The 12,607-nt window shown below is 41.6% G+C and overlaps 1 protein-coding gene across 1 annotated transcript in view; it reads left to right on the top strand.

Annotated features, from left to right (window-relative positions):
• LOC120989707 (olfactory receptor 11A1-like) overlaps positions 1-11,245 on the top strand; it is a 34,440-nt gene extending 23,195 nt beyond the window's left edge. The window contains exons 3-4 of the mRNA XM_040417974.1: positions 10,639-10,741; positions 11,230-11,245. Of these exons, the coding sequence (XP_040273908.1) occupies positions 10,639-10,741; positions 11,230-11,245 (119 nt within the window). The remainder of the gene's footprint in view (positions 1-10,638; positions 10,742-11,229) is intronic.
• The last annotated feature ends 1,362 nt before the right edge of the window (positions 11,246-12,607 follow it).

The following is a 12,607-nucleotide window of genomic DNA, read 5'->3' as shown; positions in this document are numbered from 1 at the left end:
CTAGGTAGAGCAGGGGTATATCACAGCCAACAATTGGTGAATTTCACCCAATAATGTAAAAGAAAAAATTGTGAAATATATTAACCTGTCTACTAGGTAGAGCAGGGGTATATCATAGCCAAAAATTGGTGAATGTCGCCTGACAATGTAAAAGACAAATTAGTGAAATCTATTAACCTGTCCACTAGGTAGAGCAGGGGTATATCACAGCCAAAAATTGGTGAATTTCACCCGACAATGCAACAGACAAATGAGTGAAATTTACTAACCTGTCCACTAGGTAGAGCAGGGGTATATCACAGCCACAAAGTGAATGTCACCGAACTATGTAACAGAAAAAATTGTGAAATGTATAAACCTGTCCACTATGTAGTGCAAGGGTATATCATAGCCAAAAATTTGTGAATTTGACCCGACAATGTAACAGACAAATTAGTGACATTTATTAACCTGTCCGCTAGGTAGAGCAGGGGTATATCACAACCAAAAATTTGTGAATGTCACCCAACTATGTAAATGAAAAAATAGTGAAATGTATAGAACTGTCCACTAGGTAGTGCAGGGGTATATCACAGCCAAAAATTGGTAAATGTCACCCAACTATGTAATAGAAAAAATTGTGAAATGTATTAACCTGTCTACTAGGTAGAACAGAGGTATATCACAGCCAAAAATTGGTGAATATCGCCTGACAATGTAAAAGGCAAATTAGTGAAATCTATTAACCTGTCCACTAGGTAGAGCAGGGGTATATCACAGCCAAAAATTTGTGAATTTCACCCAACAATGTAACAGACAAATTAGTGAAATTTATTAACCTGTTCACTAGGTAGAGCAAGGGTATATCACAGCCACAAATTAGTGAATGTCACCGAACTATGTAACAGAAAAAATAGTGAAATGTATAAACCTATCCACTATGTAGTGCAGGGGTATATCATAGCTAAAAATTGGTGAATTTCACCCGACAATGTAAGAGACAAATTAGTGAAATTTATTAACCTGTCCACTAGGTAGAGCAGGGGTATATCACAGCCCAAAATTGGTGAATTTCACCCGACAATGTAACAGACAAATTAGTGACATTTATTAACCTGTACTAGGTAGAGCAGGGGTATATCACAGCCAAAAATTGGTGAATTTTGCCCGAATTTGTAACTGACAAATTAGTGAAATTTGTTAACCTGTCCACTAAGTAGAGCAGGGGTATATCACAGCCACAAAGTGAATGTCACCGAACTATGTAACAGAAAAAATAGTGAAATGTATAAACCTGTCCACTATGTAGTGCAAGGGTATATCATAGCCAAAAATTTGTGAATTTGACCCGACAATGTAACAGACAAATTAGTGACATTTATTAACCTGTCCGCTAGGTAGAGCAGGGGTATATCACAACCAAAAATTTGTGAATGTCACCCAACTATGTAAATGAAAAAATAGTAAAATGTATAGAACTGTCCACTAGGTAGTGCAGGGGTATATCACAGCCAAAAATTGGTAAATGTCACCCAACTATGTAATAGAAAAAATTGTGAAATGTATTAACCTGTCTACTAGGTAGAACAGAGGTATATCACAGCCAAAAATTGGTGAATATCGCCTGACAATGTAAAAGACAAATTAGTGAAATCTATTAACCTGTCCACTAGGTAGAGCAGGGGTATATCACAGCCAAAAATTTGTGAATTTCACCCAACAATGTAACAGACAAATTAGTGAAATTTATTAACCTGTTCACTAGGTAGAGCAAGGGTATATCACAGCCACAAATTAGTGAATGTCACCGAACTATGTAACAGAAAAAATAGTGAAATGTATAAACCTGTCCACTATGTAGTGCAGGGGTATATCATAGCCAAAAATTGGTGAATTTCACCCGACAATGTAAGAGACAAATTAGTGAAATTTATTAACCTGTCCACTAGGTAGAGCAGGGGTATATCACAGCCCAAAATTGGTGAATTTCACCCGACAATGTAACAGACAAATTAGTGACATTTATTAACCTGTACTAGGTAGAGCAGGGGTATATCACAGCCAAAAATTGGTGAATTTTGCCCGAATTTGTAACTGACAAATTAGTGAAATTTGTTAACCTGTCCACTAAGTAGAGCAGGGGTATATCACAGCCAATAATTGGTGAATTTCACCCGACAATGTAACAGACAAATTAGTGACATTTATTAACCTGTACTAGGTAGAGCAGGGGTATATCACAGTAAAAAATTGGTGAATTTCACCCAATTTTGTAACAGACAAATTTGTGAAATTTGTTAACCTGTACACTAAGTAGAGCAGGGGTATATCATAGCTAAAAATTGGTGAATTTCACCCGACAATGTAACAGACAAATTAGTGAAATTTATTAACCTTCCACTAGGTAGAGCAGGGGTTTATCACAGCCAAATATTAGTGAATGTCACCAAACTATGTAACAGATAAAATAGTGAAATGTCCACTAGTTTCAAATGCCATGAAACTACAATTGGGCAGAGACCTAGGTTGGTTCTGCATTGTGTAAAAATTTTGAGCAGATATCTCTATGTTTACTTGCAATATTTCATTGAGAATCTTGAGCTTTATTTTAAGCTAAAAGTGAAAATATAGTAGCCGTTCCATAAATGGTCCAGATTAAGACCTTTTCAATAATTTCCTGTTAAAGATATGGACTGACAGGCCTTGCTTGAGCATTCATATCTCCCTAGCCAATGGCCCAAAAGTTTGAAAACTTATGGTGTATGATAGGCTGGACAGGACCTTCATGCTGGAGAAATAAAAGCTTCTCTAGTCCATTTGGACTGTGAGTAATTTACATCAAAACCGGGGCTTTTTTTTACATTAGTGTCAATAGAAAAAGCAGCCCATAGATGACAATATTTATTAATTGCCTATTTTTACATTGATGTCAATGGATCCACTTTTTCTGTGTAATTTTAACAAAGTTACCCTGCTCCATGAAAGTCACCTCCAGCGGAACCCTTTGGGGCTAGGAAGGAACTTTCAGGGCTTGTAGAGAAGGTCTATGGCTACAAGACGAACCCTAAAGCTAGCCTGAGGCACCTTCCCTCCAGGATTGGCAGCGTGTCAAAGTCGGCCTTTGTTACCCGGCTTTGGATCCACCTTCCCTGTGTACATTTTCACAAAGTGACCCTCCTCCATGAAAGTCAATTTATAGCAATTGGACCTTAGGAAATGAATCTATACTGGCTCAAATGTTGTGTATTTTACATCACCATTGTCTTCTATGAGTTGAAGCTATGTTTACATACATATATAATGTTTATGAGTACACAAAACTTTTTTTATAATTTTTTTTTTAATTTTATTTATTTAAGAAAAAGACTCAAAGCATTCTTTGTACAGGTTTTTCTCAGATATACAGGAAGTATTTCCTGGATCTTCAGGCAAAACTTGCAAGGAACCTATTTCACAGCTCGAGGTATCCTCCCAGAAGATTTACCTCGCAGTGGTAAAGAAAATCCCGCAGCGCACCCCCTTGGAGGAAACTCTTGATCCGACAAGAGTATAAAGGCTCCTTCAAAAGCAATGGACTCTGCACAGCGTGACACCGATGTATAATTTCTCATACACCAGACTGAAAGAGTATTCTGAGCACCTGTCTGCCCACATAGCTGCCGAGAAGCAGAAGGGTCTTTCCATTGAAGTGGGCTCAGAGCTGAAAATTAAAGCCAAATTTTCATGTTTAACTAGACTAAAAGGAAAGGACAGAGATCTACTGGCTGTGCTCATACAGATTTCATCCAAGCCTCCACTCACCAAGGCAAGCACAGGGGACCGGATTGTGTGGACAGGTTGGTTCTGCAGGACATACACAGAGGAAGATCTATTGGAGGTGTTACCAGTGACATTTACTTCACTCCCGCTCTTCCTGTATAACGGCTCCGAGGCGCTCACGGCTATCATAGGGACGTGGTTCCAAAGAAACTTTGACAGTTGTTTCGGTAACCTGGTGATCAGTTCTCAGGACCTCACGTGGCTAGCAGCGATGTGGACTGGGTATGACGTGTCTGTATCAGTGTCGGCCACAGAACATGTTTTCTCTGTGGCCGTCGAACCTCACATGGACATTTCTTTTCCCATCCACGCAGAGGACTTCAAGACTTTATGGAATGATATTCATAAATCAAAGGACGAGGTCACGTTGGAGGAAGTGAACAATTTATTCCAATGTCTTTGCTCGCATTTCTTCAGACACTTTAGAATCCACTTATCAGCAATAGTGATGAGCGGCATAGGCAATATTCGTTTTCGTGATATTTAGAGAATTTTTTGGATAATGTTCGCAATAAATTTTCGAATTCTAAAATTTGTGATCTCCAGTCATTATTTTCGCTATTGCGAAAATCGGCACTAATAAAGCGCATATTTTTTGTGCAATATATGCAACTTCACATTTTATCAGGTCTGAGTAGATATTACTGATTGGTGCACTAAGTATTGTTGTGACATCACAGAACTATGTCTGTAGCATGTATATATGGACAGCAGAAAAAAAGTAATTCCTATCACACTACCTAACACCCTGGAACCTATCAGCTACACTATATCAGGATATAACCTACACTGACTATCTCCCACTAACTATCTGTATAATATATATGAGCTAACTAACTAACTAACTAACTAACTATCTAATGTAATTGGATAAGGAATAGGATCCAGATGAAACCACAGAGCACAGCAATGTCACTGCTCTCTCTCTCAGAACTGCAAAAAAAACAGACGAAAATGGCTGCTGGGGAGTTTGTTATATAGTAAGGGGTAGGCAACTTTCCTATTGGTTGCTAGGGATGATGCTAAGATCTGCCAAAGATATTGCAGCCTTCTCATTGGCCCACAAGCAAGAAGGGAGGTTACTGATGGAAAAAATCTAGAATATTCCCGATTACGAATATTTAGCACTATATTCTACATGGACGACTCTCATTTCGGAACATGTCCACAATGTTTGGAAGCCTCCGGACGTCTTACATGTCTTAGACATGATCCCTGCAGTGTTTACTACATGTTATACCGCTTCTTACCTTTCTGTTACAGCGGCTGAGAGACCTGCACAAAGAAAGGCTTATTTTAAATAAGTGGGTACAAAACACAGAAGACATGCAAATATTTCATTCACGTGTCATCTCTGTTTTGGATCCACTCCTGTTTTTTTTGGCATTAGCATTAGCAATACTAATAGATTACTGACCAAATGCTAACCGAGTGAAGGCGGATGCTCCACAGACAGGATCTGTGTTTTGGGGGTTATTGTTCTGACGGATCAGAGGAAGGGCTAAATAATCAGCGATGTCAACACAAACTTACTGATGACACCCTCTCCACTCTGTCGGGGGGGCTCTACTTGTATAAGCGTTTAATAGAACAGGTTCTGTAGACATCTATGTGGAATCAGCTGACGACAGTGTAAAAGGAGTGCACTTCTTCTTGGCGATAACATCCACCTGTAAGGCTGAGTTCATACTTGAGTTATTTGGTCAGTTTTGGCCCCGTGACTGCCCAAATAAGTGAAGTGTGCAGTGATTCTGATAGTGACGCCTGTCATCTGCATGTCAAACGGAGTCACAGTGTTATTTCACTACCAAAGCGGACTCCCTATGCGTGTTACTGCAAGGCACAGTGTTCTGCACCACTATAAAGGCTTTCTGCATTCAGTAAATAGCTGTTTTTTAACGTGATTCGCTGCAAATATATTCGGATCAAACAAAATTTTTACCCAAAAATTTGGCAAACCGGCAAATCGAATGTTTCAAAAATTTGCTCATCTCTAGTCCTGCGTAAGGATGAGCATACCCATGGATGTTCTTGTTCGACAGGTTTAGCCAAACTTTATCTTTATTTCTAAGTTCGGTTCGGGTCCCGAACTTGATCCCGAACACCAAACCCCATTGAAGTCAATGGGGACCTGAACTTTGGGGCTAAAAAAGGGCTGTAAAAAAGCCATGGAAAGGGCTAGGGGAAAAGGAACCAAAATGGGGGTAAGAGCAGTACAATTGCCCTGAACAAACAATTGAGAATAGGGAAATGACTTAAAATAACATAAAATGCTGCTCAATTGACAAACAGATTTATACTCTCGCCTCTATATACACCCCCAACAAGTCCCAAATCCGCTTTTTTAACCCATTCCATAAAATAATATTACCGCTAAAATGCGGCCTAGTAATGCTATGTGGAGACGACAATAAAGTTATAGACCCCATACTAGATAAATCCCCATCATATAGCAGTGACAAAGATCAGTCTTTCAGAGACCTTCTCCACAAAGAAGGACTGTTTGACTCCTGGCGTACATTAAATGTCTCTGATAAACATTTTACTTTTTCTCCACGCCCCATAATTCATATTCATGTATAGATATGATTTTTGTGGACAAGATACTACTTCAAAATGTTACTTCTACAAGCATAGGGGTTATATCTTGGTCAGATCATGCCCCAATCTCAATAACCATTAACACACAATTCTCTGAACCGTATTTTGCACCTTGGAGATTGAACAACTCCATCTTAAACAATCCCGAATATCTAAACATATTCCACAAAACCTTAAAAGACTATTTTGAAATTAACTCAACGCCAGACATATCCATGGCAACAATATGGTGTGCCCACAAAGCAGTGATGAGAGAACTCTTCTTGAAATATTCAGCCCTTGAAAAGAAAAAAAAAAAGATTAAAAAAGCCGAACTACTCACAAACCAAATTGCACACTTAGAAAACGAAAATAAAAAATCCCCCAAAGGTTCAAACTCCCTCAAATTAAAAGATCTCGGATACGAACTTTACGCCTTAATGCAATCTAGGTTTGAACTTCATCTCCGTAAATCTAAGTCAATGTTCTACCACAGCGGTAACAAAGCTAATAAAGCCTTAGCAAATAGAATAAAAACTAGATCAGCCAAATCTAGAATCCCTTATCTATACAACGCAAACAAACAAAAAATTATGAATCCCCAAGATATCGCAAACAAATTTGCATCCTACTACTCTAAATTATACAATCTAAACAAAGACAATCTGACCTCACAACCATCATCTGAGACAATTAACGCCTTTTTAAACAAGATTTATCTCCCAAATTATCAGACATTCAACTTAAATCAAGATTTAAAAATAGAAGAAATACAAAAAGTTTTAACATCCCTTAAACTCAATAAATCACCAGGCCCTGATGGGTTAGCCAATGAATATTATAAAGCTTTTTCTCCACTTCTATTAGAACATATGACAGAATATTTTCAGCAATTCTTTGCAGGACAAACCATACCCAAAGAAATGTTATCGGCCATAATAGTAACTTTACCAAAAGCAGCCAAAACCCCTGACACTCCAGCTAATTTCCGCCCTATTTCACTTCTCAATTCAGATATAAAAATTTTCGCCAAACTATTATCCAACAGATTATTAGATATACTCCCCGATTTGGTGCATAATAACTAGGTAGGATTTGTCAAGAATAGACAAACTTCAGATGGCACAAGAAGATTCATTGACCGTCTGGTTGTCATTGATAAACACAAAGCGCCTTCTCTGCTTCTATCCTTGGATGCAGAAAAGGCGGTTGACAGAGTTAATTGGGAATTCTTAAGAGCCTCTCTAGCCAAATTTGGCTTTCAAGGTAGCTTCACTACAGCACCCCTTGCACTGTATTCCAAACCCAACGCAACAGTTTATTCCTCGGGCTTCTTGTCGGCGCCGTTTGACATTACTAATGGCACTCGTCAGGGTTGTCCTATGTCCCCCCTGATTTTCCCCCTTATCATGGAACGCCTGGCAGAGAGTATAAGAACTTCTCCAGACATATCTGGTGTTGAGATTTATGGAACAACACATAAAATTGGTCTTTTTGCTGACGACACCATCCTTATCCTGACAAAACCATCTGTTTCCTAACCGCGGCTGTTGAGATTCTTGACCTATTCAGCAAAGTATCATATTACAAGGTTAACACTAACAAATCCCAAATACTCCCCATGAACCTTGGCCAAACAGAACTCAATTTCTTGAAATACAAATTCCATTTCCAATGGGTTAAAAATAAGCTTCCTTATTTAGGCATAACGCTAACGTACCCCCCTTCATCAATGTTCCAATGTAATTTTCTTACCTTGCTAGAGGAGATTAAAAATAAATTAACCTTGTTTAAGATGTTCAGTATTTCATGGTTAGGCAGAATTGCAGTCACCAAAATGATGATACTTCCCAATATTCCTCTATACCAGGGGTCGGCAACCCCCGGCACGCGTGCCCGGCATGGCACGCGAGTCTGTCTCTGCTGGCACGTGTGAGCGGCTGTCAATTTCGCCCCATAAGACGCACTTTTTCTTCCCCCAAAATGGGGGAGAAATGCCCCTGCGTCTTATGGGGCGAATGCTTGCCGTTTTACATCGCAAGCTGCGATGTAGGAGCGAGCGGGGACTCGGGGAGGGACTGGGAGGAGGATCTGGGGGCTGGCAATAGCAGCGGGGCGGTGCAGTCAGTGTAGTATAGCCCCGCCGCTCCGGTATACTAATATAAGATGTCATATTCATTTATTGGTTATTAAACATGCCCCCTCAGTTCTATTACTACCTTACATCATAATCGCATCTGTAGAATTCAGGCAGGCCAGGCGGGCGGCAGCATAACTCTTGTCATGTGCCTGAATGAAGCAGGCGGCGCAGGCAAGTGACGTCAGTGAGAGACGCGCCGGCCGCCTGAATTCTACAGAAGCGATTAGGATTAGGTCCTAATTAGGATGTAAGGTAGTAATAGGACTGAGGGGGCATGTTTAATAACCAATAAATGAATATAACATCTTATATTTGGATACTGGCGGCGGGGGGGAGGCGGGGGCGATCTGTGGATGGCACAGTTATGGGCTGGGGGAGGTCTGTGGATGTCACTGTTATGGGCTGGGGGGGGTCTGTGGATGTCACTGTTATGGGCTGGGGGGGGGGGCTGTGGATGGCACTGTTATGGGCTGGGAGGGGGTCTGTTGATGGCACTGTTATGGGCTGGGGGGTCTGTGGATGGCACATATATAACAGTGCCACCCACAGATCTCCCCAGCCCATAACAGTGCCATCCGCAGATCCCCCCCTGTAACAGTGCCAGCCACAGATCCCCCCCCTGTAACAGTGCCAGCCACAGATCCCCCTGTAACAGTGTCCGTCATCCACAGATCCCCCTCATAACAGTGTCCGTCATCCACAGATCCCCCCATAACAGTGTCCGTCATCCACAGATCCCCCCCATAACAGTGACCGTCATCCACAGATCCCCCCATAACAGTGTCTGTCATCCACAGATCCCCCCCATAACAGTGTCCGTCATCCACAGATCCCCCCATAACAGTGACCGTCATCCACAGATCCCCCCATAACAGTGTCTGTCATCCACAGATCCCCCCCCATAACAGTGTCCGTCATCCACAGATCCCCCCATAACAGTGTCTGTCATCCACAGATCCCCCCCATAACAGTGTCCGTCATCCACAGATCCCCCCATAACAGTGTCCGTCATCCACAGATCTCCCCATAACAGTGTCAGCCATCCACAGACCACCATTAGTCCCAAACCCACCAAACACACAGCACACCTTTTGGTTAAAAATATTTTTTTTCTTATTTTCCTCCCCAAAAACCTCTTATAGGGCGAAAAATACGGTACGTGATTCGCCCACCCACCTCTGACATTGCCGCATTTCATTGGCTTGCAAAGGCGCGCTGAGGAGGCTCTCAGCAGTCTGCCCGATCTCCCGCCTGCAGTGCCTGGCGGTTCCCTCGTACAGCAGCAGAAATTGCTCCCTGCCCAGTTTCATCAGGAGCCAGAGCGCAGTGGAGAGAGCTGAAGGATTACCCTGCAGGTTTACGGTATGTGCCCCATGCTTTCTGCCTGCTGTCTGTATGCTGCCCAATTTTACTTTATGTGTTCCATGCTGTATGGATGTTGCCAAGTTTTACTTTATGTGCCCCATGCTGTCTGTATGCTGCCCAGGATTACCTAATGTGCCCCATGCTTTCTGTATGCTGCCCAGGATTACCCAATGTGCCCCATGCTGTCTGTATGCTGCCCAGGATTACCCAATGTGCCCCATGCTGTCTGTATGCTGCCCAGGATTACCCAATGTGGCCCATGCTCTCCGTATACTGCTCAGGAATACTGTATGTGGCCCATGCTCTCTGTATACAGCCAATGTTGGTCCTCAAACCTGCACACACGCAGATCCCCACAAATGCACTGCAGTATCTTGATCCACAAATAGCTTTGATTTTATTCCTGTCCTAATATATAGGACAGGAATAAAATCAATGCTATTTGTGGCTGATATAGCTGTGCACTTGTATGAGTCTGCATGCCAGGGGAGACTTCTGCTACAATACTTGTTTTCTTTTTCATTTCAAAATTGGGGCTGTTGCAGCCTGAAGTATGTGGATTGGTGTTGGTCTGCCACTCATTGCTGCTAATCTGAGGTCTGCTGTGCATTGGTGGTGTTCTGAGGTCTCCTGTGTATTGCTGCTGGTCTGAGGTCTGGTAAAAGGTTTGAGGCTGACGTGAGGTCTTTTGGTGATGCTGTAGGCCTGTTAGAAATTATTTTCTGTAAGTAATAATTATTTTGTATTTCTTCCAGTCTACCAGAAGAAAATACCTGCCAGTAACCTACAGTCAGAAGTCTACAGCTTGAACGCCTACAGCCCACACGCCTCCGGTCTTTTGTCTCAGCTCTCCATCAGGTAAGTAAAAACCCTGTGTTTTATGAAGGTGCAGTGTTTAGGGCTGATCTGAGGTCTTTTTGTAATGTGGAATAGAATTTCTCACTGCCTTAAAGGAGAACTATGAGGTGAGTGCTTTTCACTCACCTCATAGTTCTAGCCGACCTGTGACAATGAGACTGTCACAGGTCGGCTCAGTAGATCGGGAGGTGAGCAAACACATGCACATAGCTGTAGCTCGCGTTATACTGAGCTTAGGGTGACAGGAGGAAGTCTCCCCTGGCATGCAGACTCATACAAGTGCACAGCTGTATCAGCCACAAATAGCATTGATTTTATTCCGGTCCTATATATTAGGACAGGAATAAAATCAAAGCTATTTGTGGATCAAGATACTGCAGTGCATTTGTGGGGATCTGCGTGTGTGCAGGTTTGAGGACCAACATTGGCTGTATACAGAGAGCATGGGCCACATAAAGCAATTCCTAATCTTTTCCTAACTCTTCCAGGCTCCGTAAGTCCTGACATAACCAGCTTGCCAGAACCTTAATACAGTACAAAAATGGCAGCCAAGTGCAGTAGTCGTTCTTTTCAAACTGCGTGGACAAATGACTTTGGTTTTGTTAAGAGAGGAGATCGAGCCATATGTTGTCTATGTTGTGAACATGTTGTGTGCCGAACATCGAGTGTGCGGCGTCACTTTGAAACAAAGCATGAGAAAAAGTTCAAAGATGAAGCAGACAGAGCAGAAAGTATCAGGAGAGCTGTGGCAAAATATGAAAAGCAAAGTGTTTTGTTTAAAGGCCTAAGCAACACTAGAACTCTGGCTACACAAGCCAGCTTTAAACTTTCTGAATGTATTGCCAAACATGGAAAACCATTTACAGATGGAGAGTACTTGAAAGATTCCTTCCTAAGCAGTGCAGACATTTTATTTGATGGGTTACCAAACAAAGAGACAATTATTTCAAGAATTAAAGATTTGCCAGCTTCAGCAAGAACTGTAGAACGAAGGATTTCACTAATGGCAGAAAATATCTGTTCCCAGCAATCTGATGGACTGACAGATGCACCGGTGTTCAGTGTGGCTGTGGATGAAAGTGTTGACATCAATGACATCCCACGGTTAGCTGTTGTTGCACGATACTGTGGTGGAAACAGAATGCGAGAGGAACTCTTCTGCCTTAGGCCCATGTATGACACTACAAGAGGAGAAGATGTGGCAAGAGCATTTACTGACCATTTTAACAAAAAAATATAGACATGAAGAAAATCTTTGCCATCACAACAGTTGGTGCCCCTTCTATGGAGGGGAAGCAAAAGGGGTTTGTGAGTTTAATTGAAAGTCAGATCGGTCACCCAGTCATGAAATTTCATTGCATTATTCACCAAGAAAATTTATGTGCCAAAATATCTCATTCTGATTTGAGTGCTGTTATGAACACAGTAGTTAAAATTGTTAACTATCTTATTGCTCGCTCATCATTAATACACCGACAGTTTCGAACACTACTGGAGGAAATGGAGAGTGTTTATAAAGATTTGCCTCTACATTGCCCTGTAAGATGGCTCAGCGGCGGGAAGGTTTTGGAGCGGTTTGTGGAGTGTTTTGATGCGATCCACACATTTTTAAAAGAGAAGGGTTTGCACTACCCAGAGCTAGAGGATGAGCAATGGCTAGTAAAACTTATGTTTTTGACAGATATTACAAGACATCTCAACACACTCAATCGGCAATTACAAGGCGCAGGACAAACTGTGTTAGCTTTGTTTGATGCATGGAAGGCATTTCTGGAGAAAATTAAAGTATTCTCTCGTGATATTCAAACTGGAAGCTTTCGTTATTTCAGCCACTTAAAGAGTTTATCGTCACGACAAGCTGTCAAT

Source organism: Bufo bufo, chromosome 1, assembly GCF_905171765.1.
Source record: "Bufo bufo chromosome 1, aBufBuf1.1, whole genome shotgun sequence".
Classification (NCBI taxonomy): domain Eukaryota; kingdom Metazoa; phylum Chordata; class Amphibia; order Anura; family Bufonidae; genus Bufo; species Bufo bufo.
The sequence above is the reverse complement of the archived record's forward strand: the minus strand, read 5'-3'. Positions and strand labels throughout refer to the sequence as shown.